Source organism: Triticum aestivum, chromosome 7B (genome assembly GCF_018294505.1).
Source record: "Triticum aestivum cultivar Chinese Spring chromosome 7B, IWGSC CS RefSeq v2.1, whole genome shotgun sequence".
Lineage (NCBI taxonomy): Eukaryota > Viridiplantae > Streptophyta > Magnoliopsida > Poales > Poaceae > Triticum > Triticum aestivum.
The window spans coordinates 649,290,037-649,307,384 of NC_057813.1; the positions used below are offsets into that span (position 1 = coordinate 649,290,037).

The window sequence follows — 17,348 nt, forward strand, 5'->3', positions numbered from 1 at the left end:
GAATTCATTAATATTTTTTTGTTTTGATGAATTTTTTTGTGTCTAATAAAATCAATTTTTTGAAATACACGAATAATTTTTAAATTCACGAATATGTCATGAATCAGTGAAAAAATTAAATACGTGAACTATTCTGAAATCCCTAAACATTTTTTGAATACACAATATGTTTTTATTCCTGTTTTTTCCACAAAATCATCAACATTTTTTGAAAACCTTTTTTTTTGCAAAATCACAATGTTTTTGTATCCATGAACATTTTATGATTCATTTTTTTTAATTCACATACATTTTATGATTTCTCAAATATCTTTTTTCATTGCTATATTTTGATATACTGAATTGTTTTAAAGATGAAAAGGGTAAAAACAGGAAAAGAAAAAATGAAATGAAATGAAAAAGAAAAGAAAAAAGAGTGTGGCCAGCACCCCCCGCCCTGCACATGGGCCATCCCGACCCCACATATATTCGTCTCCATCCGCATCCCTGGCCAAACCCTAGCCAGTCTACTCCAAGCTCTGTTCGGACAATTTGTTTATATGGAGAGGGGCGGCGAGGGGGGCGGCGATGCGCGCGGTGTTTTTTTAGGGATCGAGAGGGGACGGCGAGGGTTATAAATGTGTTGTCCTCGCCTCCCCTCTCCGTGACGCCGTCGTCTGCCGCCCCGTCTCGCGCTCTACCGCGACACCCTCTCCCACCCCTTCCTCGCCCCCTCCTTTCGCCACCGCCCTTTCGCCACCGCCACCGCCACCGCCCCCCTTCTTCACTTAATTAATTTGTTTTTACTACATGTTTTCAGGACTGACATAATGGCGGACGATAGAGCTGACCCGATTATGGACAACTATGATCCGGACGGTGAAGCACATATGTTCGGCATCATAAATGGCGATATTCTATATGTGCCGACCGGAGAAGAAGAAGATGATATCTCTTCTTATCTGAACCTTGACGGTGAAGATGAAGGGCGCCGTCAGCAAGATGATGCCGAGCAAACGTCGATAAACGACGATCTTCAAATGGAAGTAGCAACCACCTCCGGCGCCGAGGTATATATATACATTGAGCCTCTGGTGATACAAACTAACTGATTTGAATAAATATGTGTGTACTAACGCGCGCGACTCTTTCTTATTTTAGCCCTCGGCCGGATCGTCGAAACAATCGAGTACGTCGTCAAAGCGTGGCGCAACCAAGACGATGAAACAAGGAGAAACATGCACCATCGAGGTTGTCGACAGTGCAACCGGCAGGCCGCTGGAGCCCCGCAAGAACGCCACCAAGTTTGTCAGCCAATGCGGAGCCATTGTTAGAGACAACGTCTCGATCACCGTCCAGGAGTGGAATGAGTCAAAGAAGGCACGAATTGATGGTTTCACTTTTGTCGATAAGAGAACAAAAAAAGATTGCTTCAAGAAGCTTATGGAACATTTCGTTCTACCTCCGGAATACAACAAATTCGATGAGGAGGGTAACAAGATTGAGGAAAACAAGGAGAGGAGGAGGCTAGTCAAACAGTTCGCTCTTCATAAGATGGCCGACGCATTCCGGAAATTCAAGCAAAATCTAGCCCATGACTTTGTCAAGCAGAACAAGACTCCGGATTTCAAAGGACAATATGAGAAACTGAAACATGATTGGCCAGAATTTGTGAAGCAAAAGAAATCGGAGCAGTTCATTCAAATATCGAAAAAAAATAAGGAAAATGCGGCTAAGAAGGAGTACAATCATGTTATGGGGCCAGGAGGGTATCGCCTTTGGGAGCCTAGGTGGGAGAAGATGGAGAACGAGATGAGGGCGCGAGGAATCCGTCCAGGTACGGAGGGATGGGACCCAAGGGCCAAAAGCTGGTGGTACGGGCATGGGGGAACGCTGAACCCGGAGACAGGGGAGTGTGTTTACCGGGGCAAATTAATTAAACCCACCCAAGCCCTTATTAACGCAATGAGGGATGCTCAACAGGGGAAGATCAAGTTCAACAGAGAGAACGACGCGCTGACAAAAGCCCTCGGGAATCCTGAACACGGAGGACGTGTACGAGGCATGGGGCACATTCCGTGGAAAATAGGGTTCCCCCAGAACGATGACCCGTACGGTTACAGAAGCCGTAAGAGAAAGATGGATCGGGAAGCAGATGTTGTGGCGCGGTTGGCATCGGAAATGGATGTGATGAAGAAAACCATGAGTGTACTAGTAGCCGAAAGAGATGCAGCTCGGGTGCAGCATGAAGATCATCCAGCGGATCTCGGAAGCCAGCAGCGGAGAAGCAGCGTGGCTTCCACGGAGGCCTCACCGGCTGGTGCAGATGCACCGACGATCGAAATTACTGCACCGGAGCCTCTGGTGGTCCAAATTACTGCACCGGAGCCTCTGGTGGTCGAAATTACTTCACCGGAGCCTCCTCGCTACCCCGTGGACGATATAAAGGAGATGAAAGAATGTCATCTATATTATCCTATCGGGAACATGTCCATGAAGGTAGCCATCGGCAGTGCTTTACCATGTTTACCTGGAGCACTCCACCACAACAACCCCATTCAAGATGGCTATGCTCGTGTCACGGTGGAGGACATAGTCCAAGGGTTTGAGGACCTGGAGATTGACATTGCTACACCTGAAGGGGAGAAAAGACTTGGAGATGTCAAGCGCCATTTCATTCTATGGCAAAAGAAGTTTATCAAGTTTCCAGGCGAGGCGCCAAGGACAACAAGTCCACCCCCCTACGGTGGTGGTGGTGGCGGTGGCGGTGGTGGTGGTGGTGGTGGTGGTGGCGGTTCACCTACACCTCCGTCACGTCAGCCGACGCCGCCCCCCAGTCCACAACGTCCGGCGGGTGATCAGCCGCCGCCCCCCCAGTCCTCGTCCGGCGGGTGATCATACGCCGCCCCCCAATCCACCTCCGGCAAAGAAGCAGAAGCAGTCCTGGATTATTAACCCGGACCCTTATGTACCTAAGACCACAAAGGTACCGGAGCCATCACTGAAGCCTCTCCCCACAAGGCCTTGGGAACGTAGTGCCGAGGAAGTCGACGCGGCCGCGGCTGCTGATTTGGAGAAATGGAAGGCGGACTGCAAGAAGAAAAGAGAGCCCGAGCCCAAGCCAGTATTTTCTGATGAGCAAAAGAAGTGGGCTAAGTCATTTTTGAGCACACCGTCCCAAGCCGCGAAGAATCTGCCTAACGACTATGCACGTGAACTTCGCAGGCAGGCACTCATGTTCAAGGAGAACAAAGAGCGGGAGAAGGCCGAAAGTAAAAAAAGCGGGAAACAAGTTGCCCAGCTCGGGGAACAAAGTAAACAATCGATTGCCCCGCTTATAGTGGAAGCCTTCTGTCTGGATGCCCCCGAGATCATACAAGCTGCGGCAGCACAGGGATTGACTGTAACGAGTGCCAGAGAACAAGCGGCCAACTTAGGTATTACTCTTCGTGAACTGTTAGGCCTTGATGAGGCGCCAGTGAAGGAGGTAGTAATTACATATGTCAAGAATGGGCCTCTCGTCGAGCCTGCGCAGGAAAAGGATCTACCTCCACAAATGAAAGGTCTGCTGAAATGGTACAAGGGTTACATAAAAAAGAAAAACGCCAAAGAATATATTTATGCGGAAGTTAGACATGAGCATCACTTCAAACATTACTATGTACAAATTGAACTGAGTGAATTGTTCCAGCTTTTCAATCTGCGCGAGCTCGATAAATCTATCATCAGTTGCTACGTTCTGTAAGTGATTTATTAATTTCTACCCCATCTCGTTCATATTGCCTGCACTATATATATGTCCTAACTATATTGTTGTGTCCGCTATTATACATGCAGAATGAAGATTAAGGAATGCAGAGTAAGGAACATCCATGATGTTGGGTTCATTGACCCACACATCGTTAATGGACATGTGTTGGAGCGTTACCCCGCCGACGTGGAGGCAGACCTGTGGCAGTTTCTTACAAAGCAGGAACTCAAAAGTGATATTCTATTTCCTTACCATTTTGAGTGAGTGTTTCTGTCTTGAGCACATTCTCTTTTGTTTACTCCATGCATGGTATGTGGCCGGCTAATCGATGGGTTATGCATGACGTACTGTGCATGTATCGTGTCCGCAGGTTCCACTGGATTCTGCTAGTAATTAAAGTTAATACCTCAGAATGTCTCGTCCACGACTCTGTGAATATGGATCCAAAGCTTTGGGGCGGCATGAGAAGAATGTTGCAGAAGTAATTATTTTCATTCATTTGCGCTCTATATCGATCGGCCTATTTCGTTCATTTCCTAATATCAAATAACTAATTAATAACTCTCTTGTTCATTTAATTTTCTTTGCCTCGTAGGGTTTGGAGACGGTTCGTAGATACAAAGGTCGGTGAATTCAAAAAAGAGCTAGAATTCAAAATGTTAAAGGCTAAGAATGCTGGGGATATTCAGCCACCGGAGACCAATCTATGTGGATACTATGTCTGTGAGATGATCCGGAGATACACCTCTGAGCGGGTTCCGAGTGATACCAATGCTCAGAGGAATAACCTCCGGTGGATGCTTAGTCCAGAAGCTCGCTTCCGACCACTTCAAGAGGAACTAGCTGGATGGTTCAGCAGGGAAGTCCTCCATCCTAAAGGAGAACACTATTACGAGGACGTAGAACTTTATATGCATTAAATCATGTATGGAAACTTGTTCAAAATTGTATATGGTCATCCGATGATATTGAATATATATTGTATATTCCTCTTGAATTCTTTTTGGTTCTAATTTCAAATTTATTTGAAATTGTACATTCATATGTATGTATGTAGTACCGTAGAATATATGAAACTCCTTCAAAATTAAAATAAAGCACAAAAGAAATAAAACAATACAAATTAAACAGAAAACAGGTTTAAGGGGGGGGGCTAAAACCCTAAACCTGCGGCGGCCTTTAGTCGCGGTTGGCCAGAAGAACCGCGACTAAAGGTCCTCCGCCCCGACGGCCACCTGGCGCCCACGTGGACGGGCCTTTAGTCGCGGTTCTTAAGCAACCGCGACTAAAGGGGGGGGGCCTTTAGTCGCGCCCGTGCGGTCGCGGTTGCGCAACCGCGACTAATGGCAGTTGCGAACCGCGACCAAAGGCCCTTTTTCCACCAGTGCACATCGTACAATCGTCCGTCCAGCTATCAGGAGCGCGCGAGCCCGTCCATACCATCGCCACTCTCGTTCCTTGCACTACTACTACCTTAAATAGTGTGCTACTACTATTATTTTCAATATAATTTTTCTGCATATTTACACAGTATTTATACAACAACTATACATCGCAAAGCTTCGTTGTACACAAATTCAACGTTCGTCGTACGCAAAGTACTAAACATACATTGTCGCCGTCAATCACTTCTTACCAAGCTTTTAAATCTAGGCCGGTACGATTGACATATAGGCCGATATATCACTTTTGAGGCTCTATCGATATAAGCATAGCATGTCATTTTGTAAATATTGTTTTTTAAACATATCATCTTATATGAACCGAAATATCGACCGACATGGTCGATATCTAACTCGATATGTCCACCGATATAGAACAATACGTAGATGGCAGCACCTATTTATTAGAATGCAGCGAAATAAGATTGTGCATTTACAACTTCATTATATATTATCATAGTCATGCACAATGTTACCCGACATTACCCCGCACTACTGTTAAGGTTCTACCTATAAGGTTTCTCCTAGTAGTGTTGGTTTGCGCAAGGCTTTATGTATGACCCCGTTCTACACATGGTGATCTAGGTGAAATTCTCAATATTTTTGCCCAGACCACAACAAGGTCACGCAATAAGTTACTATATATGTCCTAAGAAAAACAAGTTACTACATTTGCTACAAAAATACACTTCATATAACCAGTGTTGTTTTTTTTCTCTCTCAGTATTGTCGCAAAATACACATTTGAGAGCTGCTTGATCTCCATGATAGTAGTGCAGAGACCGGCAACTTACATGACGTTGAAGCACAGACAAAGGCAACAATCGCCTAAACCTGAACCAGACGGCTCTCATTCTGAAAAGTGGCGGCCACGGCGGACAGGCGGAGGAAAATATGGATTGTAGTGTTTTGGTGCTGCCGCTCGACTTAAATAGCCGGGCTAGACACTACGCGGCCCGCCGGAGCGGTGCCACCGGTCCGACGGAGGAGACACGCTTCGGACCGCCAGGTTTCCAGGCGTCTGTGGGACCCCGTCGTCCGTCTGGTGTGGCAGACGCGCCCGGGCGCCCCCATATCCGCCTTATAGTTGAGTTGGATATGAGGGGTGCCGATCAGCCCGGCCGTTTGAGGCCCGTTTGAGGTGGGCGTCTGGGTCAAAAAATCGTGACCGGTCAGTGACTGGACGGGCCGTCCGGGCGTGCGCCTGGTTGTAGATGCTAGATCTAAACGCTCTTATATTTTTTTACGGAGGGAGTATATCCTAAAGAAACAAGTTACTACATTTTCTAGAGAAACACGCTTCATATGACCAGTATTCTTCTTTTCTGTCAGTTTTGTGGCAAATACACATTCGAGAGTTGCTTGATTTCCATGATAGTAGTACTGCAGAGACCGGCAACTTACATGATGAAGCACGGACAAAGGCAACAATCATCTAAACCTGAACCAAACGGCTCTTATTCTGCCATGCATGCATGCTGGTTGGTTACCTTCGTAGCCAACCAAACTTGATACATATCCATCATCACGTAGCATGATCAATTGATCATTTAGATGACGACCAATGAGCTAGCTGTTGACGACTCTGCAGTTGCGCCTGATCTGGCCGCTGGACCCGGTGAGGGGGGCGATGTTGCCCATCTTGATCATGGCGGCCACGAAGTCGGCGGCGAAGAGCGCCGGGTTGGAGCCGTACTGGCGCACCAGCGCATCCTGGGAGGCGCCGTTGAAGAGCTCCTGATCCGAGTGCAGCAGGCCGCGTTGGGCGACTAGGTTGCGGTAGTAGGCGTTGTCGAAGACGAGCTGGGTCTGCGCGTCGAAGGGCGCCAGGTTGGAGTCGCCGGCGGGGGCCGCGGCGGCGCATGTCTGCCGGCGCAGCGCCGCGAACGCCGGGTCGATGTTGGTGTCGTTGTAGATGTGGCCGCGGAAGAACTGGCACTGCGAGAAGCCGATGGTGTGCGCGCCGGAGAGCGCCGTGAGGTCGCGCGGGGTCAGCTGCTTCTTGTCGAACGCGCGGATGAGCTGGTCGAGGTTCAGCGTCGGCCCTGGGAGGTCGGCGTTCGCCTCCGCCAGGCTCGCCGTCGTCGAGTCCCGCCGGCCCAGCGGCACCGCCCAGCTCGGCCCGCCTAGCTGGAAAGGACGATCCAAGCGTTGGCAGCATTGATTAAATCTGCACACACTTTTGAGTTTTGACACCATGCATGCACGTGCAGTGTAGTTCCCACTGTCCATTATTGTACGTAGTACGTACCAGAAACGTGCCGTCGCGTGCTGCGAGGGCGACGATGTCGGCGCAGGAGACGACGCTGGGGCAGAGCAGCTCCACGTTCGCCTTGATCCGGTCGATCACCTCGTAGCCGCGCACAGAGTTCACGTTCGGAAAGGCTGTCTTCTCGCCGATGAAGCTGCCCACGTCATCCAGAAGAATGGATCCGTCACAGCCCTGACAAAAATCCACCATTAAGCCTGACCTTCTCCGTGAAAAAGGCTCCCTAGATTGCTAAATCGATCTACATATAGTTACTTGAACAAAGCAGTCATGGAAGTGGAGCCTGAGGAGGGAGGCGCCCATTCGGCGCTTGGCGAGGAGCGCGGCGATCATGGTGGCGCGGACGGTGAGCTCCAACAGGGGGCAGCTCGTGGCGTAGAAAGACGGCGAGAGCTGCCCATGCGCGGCGGAGGAGAGGAGGAGGAGGGCGATCAAGCAATGACATGTCCTGCAGCTGGAAGCCATATAACAGCAGCCTTTTGGCAATGAGAGCAATGAGTTGTATCATCATTTGTGGTGATAGAGGAGATATAGTTCTTTATGTAGTTCATGGTAACCATGGCATGAAAGAATTTGGAGTTTTCATCAAATAATGTCCCTTCTTTTATATCTGCTTTTCCAATATATCCTTTTAGCCTCAAGAAGTTTCAATACGTGTATTTTAAGTTTCTTCCTAAAATTATGTTCCACTAGGCCATCCATGAGAGTCATCACATAGCAACATTTTTCAATAGTGGAATTTAATGTGGATAATTTCCTGCTCCACTGTTTGAGGGCTTTTCTCAGGCATTTAAATATGGCAGCAACATCACGAGTTGGATCATGTGCCATTAATGTTCCATGCATTGCAGACAATATCATAGAAACCCTCAAACTCCATCTAATAATTTTCAAATCTAAGCTGCTCTGTGTATGTCACTGCCAATTAATATTACTGGGAGTATGATTAGAAGTCACTTTAGCTAGAGGGCTAGCAATAGTACTTGGAAAAGAGATAGTCCATTCATCATTTGTGAATATCCAGTCCAACTTTTCAAGCAAGGGATTATTCTGTATATTACTCCATGTAAAATTTCTACCTTTGAATGGTATTTCCGCAAGATTGATTAGCTGAATCATTACGCAACACACCTAAATTAATTCCTCCGGCTTTAAAGACCTTTGCAACAAACATATTTCATGCACTTTGCCTACGTCTAATGGGTGGCCTTGAATTGCCCGCGTGATTACCAGGATCTCAAGATCAACTTCCCTCTGAGAAACTCCATACGATAAGCCAGATCAATCAAAGTACGAGGGATAAGCAATGAGGGAACTAAGGCATGTGCATCAGAAAGGAGGAGATGTGATGAGATCTCAATACCTTGAATTTGAATTATAATAGCTGGCTTGCCGCCGTCGGCCTGCCATTTTGGAGTCTCGAGTGTTAACCAATTGATGGCGAATAGGAGAGACCAGTTAGCAGAGTCAAGGAAGCGAACAAGGGCGAAAGATCATGCGGCTGCCGTGTACGCATACAACAGAATAGGAATAAGGGCACAAGAGCAGAACGGATTGCCTGGAGGTTGTGGACCTATGGAACACTCGCCATGATTCTCGCTCAATTGTAGCACCTATTTTTGTAGAAGTTGGAGAGCTTAGTAGTAGTTTTAATTCCTTTGTTATTCAACATGTAACGAGATCGGCTAACGGTCCAACGCATATTTATGCAGAGCATGCTAGCATGATTGCTGTCACCGAAAGTTGGACAGCGAGACCCCTAACTTCCTAATTAGCCGGTTGGCGGACTGTTCGGAATGCTTTTAGTTGAATAAAACTCTCATAATTCCGTTGCAAAAAAGCAATGAACAGGAAGCCACGAACAGGCTTGTCATGGTGGCAATTCACATATGGGCTTTTGGGCTTTGCATTGAGTGTTGGAATGTAAGTTGATAGTGTCAGCCCTTATTATTGTTGGGTTCAAAGCATATACGTATCTTATACTATACGCGGCCAGAAAATTTCGTTGGGTTCATCTGAACCCAACGCCAATACACTGGCTCCGCCCCTACTGGGGCACGATGGGGTCCACTTAGTGTTAGCACATGCCTATTGTACCTGCACTATTACGACGGTTTACATGCATCTTGGGTCAAATAAAGGGCGCCACTACTAAATGGTAACCTGTAGGGTTTTTACTACTAGTGAGGAGCACATGCTCCTGGGTTTTAAAGTGTGTTTCCGTATTTCAAAATGTCGTAAAATTCTGATAAAATGTTTTGTGCGAACATCTCAACATTCTACGTGCTTAGGAAGTCATTTTGCGGAAAACTAACAACTTTTGTGTCGCATGTGAAAAAGACAAAATTCGATGTTAAAAGGGATTTTCACGAGAAAATCAGTGTTTGACCTTTGTGTTGGCTTCTTGGGGACTCCTTTCGCGATGGACCAGCTGCTCTCTTGTTGTGTTCCATTTCGTTTGGAAAGGCTTTATGTATGACCCCGTTCTACACATGGTGATCTAAGTGAAATTCTCAATACTTTGGCCCAGACCACAACAAGGTCACGCAATAAGTTACTATATATATCCTAAAAAAACAAGTTACTCCATTTGCTACAGAAATACACTTCATATAACCAGTATTTTTCTCTCTCTCAGTTTTGTCGCAAATACACATTCGAGAGTTGCTTGATTGCCAACATAATACTGCACAGACCAGCAATTTACATGACGATGAAGCACAGACAAAGGTAACAATCATCTAAACCTGAACCAAACGGCTCTTATTCTGCCATGCATGCATGCTGCTGGTTGGTTACCTTCGTACCCAACCAAACTTGAGACATTTCCATCATCACGCAGCATGATCAATTGACCATTTCGACGATTGATCAGCTGTTGACCACCCTGCAGTTGCGCCTGATCTGGCCGCTGGCCCCGGTGAGGGGGGCGATGTTCCCCATCTTGATCATGGCGGCCACGAAGTCGGCGGCGAAGAGCGCCGGGCTGGACGCGTACTGGCGCACCAGCGCGTCCTGGGAGGCGCCGTTGAAGAGCTCCTGGTCCGAGTGCAGCAGGCCACGCTGCGCGACCAGGTTGCGGTAGTAGGCGTTGTCGAAGACGAGCTGCGTCTGCGCGTCAAGCGGCGCCAGATTGGCGTCGCCAGCGGGGGCCGCGGCAGGGCAGGTCTGCCGGCGCAGCGCAGCGAATGCCGGGTCGATGTTGGTGCCGTTGTAGATGTGGTCACGGAAGAACTGGCACTGCGAGAAGCCGATGGTGTGGGCGCCCGAGAGCGCTGTGAGGTCCCGCGGGGTCAGCTGCTTCTTGTCGAACGCGCGGATGAGCTGGTCCAGGTTCAGCGTCGGCCCTGGCAGGTCGGCATTCGCCTCCGCCAGGCTCGCCGTCGTCGAGTCCCGCCGGCCCAGCGGCACCGCCCAGCTCGGCCCGCCTAGCTGCAGGAACGACCGGTCCAAGTGTTGTCGGCATTAATTAAATATTCACACACTAGCATTTTGACACAGTGCATGCACGTGCAGTGTCCATTATTGTACTCCCTCCGTCCGAAAATACTTGTCTTGAAAATGGACAAAAAATTGATGTATCTAGAACTAAAATACATCTAGATACATCATTTTTTATTCATTTTGATGACAAGTATGTACCAGAAACATGCCGTCGCGTGCGGCGAGGGCGACGATGTCAGCGCAGGAGACGATGCCGGGGCAGACAAGCTCCACGTTCGCCTTGATTCGGTCGATCACCTCGTAGCCGCGCACGGAGTTCACGTTCGGGAAGGCCGTCTTCTCGCCGACGAAGCTGCCCACGTCATCCAGAAGAATGGATCCGTCACAGCCCTGTACACGTAACAGAATTCATCCATTAATCCTGACATTCTTCCAAGAAATGAAAGGAAATCAATTGTGACCTGATTGCGCTTGCTGAGAGGGAAAGCCCGAAACATAAATATGTTTGCTTAAGGGTATAATTCACTTACTTGAACAAAGCAGTCATGGAATTGGAGCCTGAGGAGGGAGGCGCCCATTCGGCGCTCGGCGAGGAGCGCGGCGATCATGGTGGCGCGCACGGTGAGCTCTAACAGGGGACAGCTCGTGGCGTAGAAGGACGGCGAGAGCTGCCCATACGCGGCGGAGGACAGGAGGGAGAGGGCGAGCAAGAAATGCCATGTCCTGGAAGCCATGACCGATATGCTAAGCTCACAAATTGATCTAGCTAAACTCAGTGTAGGATAGCTCAGTAGCTTGCTTAGCTGCCTATTTATAGTGGTCTGTACTGCATGAAATGCATGTAGGATGGTCAAAGTTAGGCCGCGAGGTCCTTCTCTGGTTGACAAAGCACAACACAACTCTACGTATGCCAGAAACTGATCTATCATCATATAATGCCCACATGCCATGTCACTAGCAAGTGGCATTTCGTGTATATATACGAATAATTATATAAGCAAGCTTTCGTGTGTGATTATGGATCTTTCTGGGTAAAGATCACATTCAGCCAGCTAATTCCAATAATGTCTTCACATGTCCCATGCTCTTCATGAACTACTTTGTAATGTTATCTTAATTAATCTGATAAGATCAAAGTTATTATAATGTCTAGATATGTATATCGTACATATTTATTTGGTGATGGGACATTGGAACGGAGAAGTATGTAACCCCTTGTTTGTATACCTGTCAAGTCAAGATAGCAGCAACTGCGGGCACACAAAGTAGGGTCCGTATATGGCTGGTCACTACCATGCAAATTTGGAAATTTGAGGGTACCCTCCGACCCTCTTTAGTTCAACGAAATGAACTAAATTTTCAGAATTCACTTCTTAGGCAACCGCTAGGAAAGATGATCATAGACCCACAATTCTTCGGATCCCAAAAAATGCACCGCAAAAGATTACATTGAATTGATCTCCGAAGAGAACATTTGTATTAAAGATCAGAGAGATAGAGAGAGAGAGAGAGAGTCATCTAGCTACAGTGGAGAACTACTCACACATCATCGGAGGTGCAGCAAGGTTGATGTAGAAGCCCTCCGTGATCGATTCCCCTTCCGGCAGAGTACGGACGGAGGCCTTCCGATGGGATCGCGAAAGAACATAGGTTTGTGGCGGCGAAGTTATTGTTTCGCGTCTCACTCTGGCGGGGGTTTGCATTATTTGGGAATTTATAGCGCTGGAATTAGGTCAGACGGAGCCGCGAGGGGCCCACAAGACATCAGGGCGCACCTAAACCCTTGGGCGCGGCCTATTGTCTTGTCGTCTCCTCGTCTGGCTTCTGGTCCTCCCCCGAGGATTCTAGGGTCCCTCCTGGTTTAGAAAAAATTGTCAAGATTTTTCATCATGTTTGGACTCAGTTTGGTAGGAGTTTTCTGTAAAACTAAAAACATGCAGAAAATAGCAAATGGCACTAGGGACTTGATTAATAGGTTAGTTCCCAAAAATGATATAAAATTGCATATAGAGCATACAAGATTGAAAATATAATAGCACGAAACAATCAAAAATTATAGATACATTGGAGACGTATCAGGCCCCTTCACCTTCCATGTCATTTGATCTCGTTCTCTCTCACCGAGTGAGAACCTAAGTTGTAGCCTTGGCCGGAAGAGGCGGCAGCGGCGTACCTTGTAGAAGTGCATGCTCTAGCCAATGCAACCAAAAGACCGATCTGATGGAAGAGACTAGGCAGCACATTATACGTCAATACTCCTCCTCACGTGTGGCTCCCTCAGGCCTAAACGTGGACCGAAAGTGGGCTGCAATTTTAATTGCGCCAGCCGGGTCTTTACCTCAAGACCTCTTGGCTCTGATACCATGAATTCATGCTCCAGCCAGTTGCTCCAAAAGTCCGAACTGTTGGAGGGAGGCGGACAATATATTTCAACACTCCCCCTCACGTCTAGGCTATTTTAGTCCTTAGACGTGGGATCGATGTAGGCCGCAGAATCGTTTTATTTAATACTGCGTTGGCAGGGTCTTGAACTCAAGACCTCTTGGCTCTGATACCATGTAGAAGTGCATGCTCTAGCTAATGCAACCAAAAGACCGATCTGATGGAAGAGACTAGACAGCACATTATATGTCAACATATCTATCGCTTCCCCCATAGGGACATCACATTGGAGTCTGGGTCTTCCGTCATATGTTGGTGGTTTGTGTATTCCAGCAGTTTCGTCATCATCTAGGTGAGAGTGTGGCCTGAGAACCGGTGTGGATGTTTTAGCGGCGCGGCTCCGGAGAGCGTTTCGGGTCTGGTCACGTGGATGGCAGAGTTGGTGGTTCGCGTGGAGTATGGCCTCGAGGTCGGCAAGTGTGTGTTATTGTTGAGGTTTGTAAGCCGAAACGATGGTCCCTAGGGATGTAAATGGCAAATAAACGACGCCCACAAGTCCCGTTTAGTTCGTTTTAGCTAGCTCGATAGTTCATTTTTCCCCAGAATAAAAACTTTATTGAACTGTTAGGGCATCTCCAACGCCAACCGGCAAATTTCCTCCCCCATTCGTCCGCGGACAGGGGGAACCGGTCTACGGACACGGATGCGGGAGGCCACCATCCAACGCTGCCCGCATACATTCGGCCTCCCAATTTTTGTTAAATCCGCACGGTCAAATAGCCGCATACATAGGGTTGAGACATTCAAATAACCAGATACGTAGAGTACAGACGTTCACATAGCCACATGCAGCAGCAGTTCAAATTTTAAAAAGTCCAAATATTAAATTCCAACATTGTTGACTCTTCTAACCGCCCACTGATGTAGATCTTCCTTCAGCTGCTCGTGAGTTGGTCGATGCCAAATTTGTCGATACATTTGAATAAACTCTTCAAATGCGGCCGGATTCTAGTCTGGAAGTTCGAGAGGATCACCCATGTTCTCAAATTCTAGAGCTGCGGCAGCATCCTCACCCTCATCCTCGACAATCATGTTGTGCGTGATCACACAACATGTCATCACCTCCCACAAGGTCTCTGGATCCCATTGTTCAACAGGTCCATGAAAACTGCAAAATGGGCATGCAGAACTCTAAATGCCCTCTTGACAACCACTACTAGGGAAAATCCTATACACATAATCTTATCAGCAGCGCGCTCCAAAATAACTCGCTGCTACTAATTAGCAGTAGCGCGTACGGACGAAACTCGCTGCTGAGACAAATATAGCAGTAGCGCGTCACCCGAAAGACGCGCTGCTGCTATAATTCCTACGAGGCCGCCGCGAGGCTAGTTATAGCAGCAACGCGTTAGCATGATGCGCGCTACTGCTACGTGGCATAGTAGCAGCGCATTTCTCCGATAAGCGCTACTGCTAAGTTTCCTACAAAAATTTAGTCCCAACTCGCTCCGTGAAGAGAGTTTCTACCACCTTAAATATGTTACTTCTCCCACTTTGACAAGCACTTGATCTTCATTAAACTCTATGTGTAGAATTTGTGGCTGCAATAGGAGTCTTCACCTGTTCCTAAACCGGTGAGGACTCATATTGTCAAATCAGATTGTACACAAAAAGATCGTTGATGATCAATGTGTTTTTGATATATTGAACAAAGTCTATTTTTGCATGCTGACACATAGCAGTAGCGCTTTACTGTGAAAAGCGTTGCTGCTAGATAGCTTAGCAGTAGCGTGTTTTCCTGAAGAGCGCTACTGCTAAGCCATCCATATCCCTCATCTCCTCCCTTCGGATCCACTCACACACAGCCACTCAAAATCCTCTCTGACCCGTCTGCGCCGCACGCCCCCGTTGCCCCTCCTTCGTCTGCGCCGCGCGCCGTCACCTCCTCCTCCTTGCTGGACTCGGTACCGGCCTCCTCCTCCGTCCTCCCTCTCCACTCGCCGCTGGCCGGCCCCTCCTCGCTCCGCCTGCCTCCTCCGTCCTCCCTCAACTGGCCGCGCCGGCCGGCCCCTCCTCGCTCCGCCTTCCTCCTCCGTCCTCCTTCAACTGGCCGCGCCGGCCGGCCCCTCCTCGCTCCGCCTTCCTCCTCCATCCTACTCTCTTCTCCCTCCTCGAGTCGCCCTTCTTCTCCCTCCTGCTCATATGCAACATTTTGATTTAGTTGATATAATTTAGTTGACTTAGTAGGCTAGTTGATTTAGTTGACTTAGAACATTTTGATTTAGTTGATTTAGTAGGCTAGTTGATTTAGTTGACTTAGAACATTTTGATTTAGTTGATTTAGTAGGCTAATTCATTTAGTTAATTTAGTTGACTTAGAACATTTTGATTTAGTTGATTTAGTAGGCTAGTTGATTTAGTTGACTTAGAACATTTTGATTTAGTTGACTTAGTAGGCTAGTTGATTTAGTTGACTTAGAACATTTTGATTTAGTTGATTTAGTAGGCTAGTTGATTTAGTTGATTTAGAACATTTTGATTTAGTTGATTTAGTAGGCTAATTCATTTAGTTAATTTAGTTGACTTAGAACATTTTGATTTAGTTGATTTAGTAGGCTAGTTGATTTAGTTGACTTAGAACATTTTGATTTAGTTGACTTAGTAGGCTAGTTGATTTAGTTGATTTAGTAGGCTAGTTGATTTAGTTGACTTAGGAACATTTTGATTTAGTTGATTTAGTAATCCTTTTCTCATATTGCTTTAGGAAGAATGGCGCCACCACCACCACCACTATGTCAACTGTGCAAGTCAAGATGCGCCAGCAGCCTTGCAACTGGCAAGCTGTTCTGCATCTACTTCCAGCCGAGTTTTCGTCATGCGGCGGTAAGAAATTAGATGAAATGTAATAACTATTTTATTTTTAGTGTTGGCATTACTGCATTGTGTCATTTTGCTTATTTTACACAGATCGTCCCATGCAATGTGAGGTTGTAATTCAACAAGCTGACAGGAGACACTATGACATTTGAGGCTCCTCGGGGGCCGTACACTATGGAGGTCGAGAAAGGACGCAATATATCGCAGATTGGAGGAGATGGATGGGCCCGTTTCGTCGCTCGCATGCATCTTACTGGTGGTGAGTTGATTAGCTTCAACTTCCGAGCAGAAAGACCCAAGCTAGCTGTCATTTATCTCAACCTGGTGAAAGATGATGAAGATGACGAAGATGATGAAGATAATGAGGACTGAGGGAGTCCTGGACAAGGGGGTGTCCGGACAGCCGGACTATCATCGTCCGCCGGACTCCAAGACTACGAAGATACAAGATTGAAGACTCCGTCCCGTGTCCGGATGGGACTTTCCTTGGCGTGGAAGGCAAGCTTGGCGATACGGATATGTAGATCTCCTACCATTGTAATCGACTCTGTGTAACCCTAGCCCTCTTTGGTGTCTATATAAACCGGAGGGTTTTAGTCCGAAGGACACAACATCCATTACAACAATCATACCATAGGCTAGCTTCTAGGGTTTAGCCTCCTTGATCTCGTGGTAGATCCACTCTTGTAATACACATCATCAATATTAATCAAGCAGGACGTAGGGTTTTACCTCCATCAAGAGGGCCCGAACCTGGGTAAAACATCGTGTCCCTTGTCTCCTGTTACCATCCGCCTAGACGCACAGTTCGGGACCCCCTACCCGAGATCCGCCGGTTTTGACACCGACATTGGTGCTTTCATTGAGAGTTCCTCTGTGTCGTCACCGATAGGCTCGATGGCTTCTTCAATCAACAACAACGCCGTCCGGGGTGAGACTTTTCTCCCCGGACAGATCTTCGTATTCGGCGGCTTCGCACTGCGGGCTAATTCACTTGGCCATCTGGAGCAGATCGAAAGCTACGCCCCTGGCCGCCAGGTCAGATTTGGAAGCCTAAACTTCACGGCAGACATCCGCGGAGACTTGATCTTCGATGGATCCGATCCGCAACCGAGCGAGCCGCACTGTCGCGATGGGCACGATTTAGCTCTGCCGCCGGACAGTGCCTTGGAGGCCGCACATGAATCCGCTTCGACCCATAGTT

The 17,348-nt window shown here is 47.6% G+C and overlaps 2 protein-coding genes across 2 annotated transcripts; both read right to left on the reverse strand.

Annotated features, from left to right (window-relative positions):
* Positions 1–6,478: 6,478 nt before the first annotated feature.
* On the reverse strand, positions 6,479–7,906 carry LOC123161548 (peroxidase 70-like). The gene is made up of 3 exons (XM_044579358.1): positions 7,697–7,906; positions 7,424–7,615; positions 6,479–7,302 (listed from the first exon to the last, which is right to left on the reverse strand). Exons 1-3 carry the CDS (start codon positions 7,904–7,906, stop codon positions 6,742–6,744), a joined length of 963 nt encoding a protein of 320 aa, XP_044435293.1. The 3' UTR covers positions 6,479–6,741.
* Positions 7,907–10,048: 2,142 nt separating this feature from the next.
* Positions 10,049–11,655, reverse strand: LOC123160038 (peroxidase 70). Its single transcript, XM_044577864.1, has 3 exons — positions 11,416–11,655; positions 11,084–11,275; positions 10,049–10,873 (listed from the first exon to the last, which is right to left on the reverse strand). Exons 1-3 carry the CDS (start codon positions 11,617–11,619, stop codon positions 10,313–10,315), a joined length of 957 nt encoding a protein of 318 aa, XP_044433799.1. The 5' UTR covers positions 11,620–11,655; the 3' UTR covers positions 10,049–10,312.
* Positions 11,656–17,348: the final 5,693 nt, after the last annotated feature.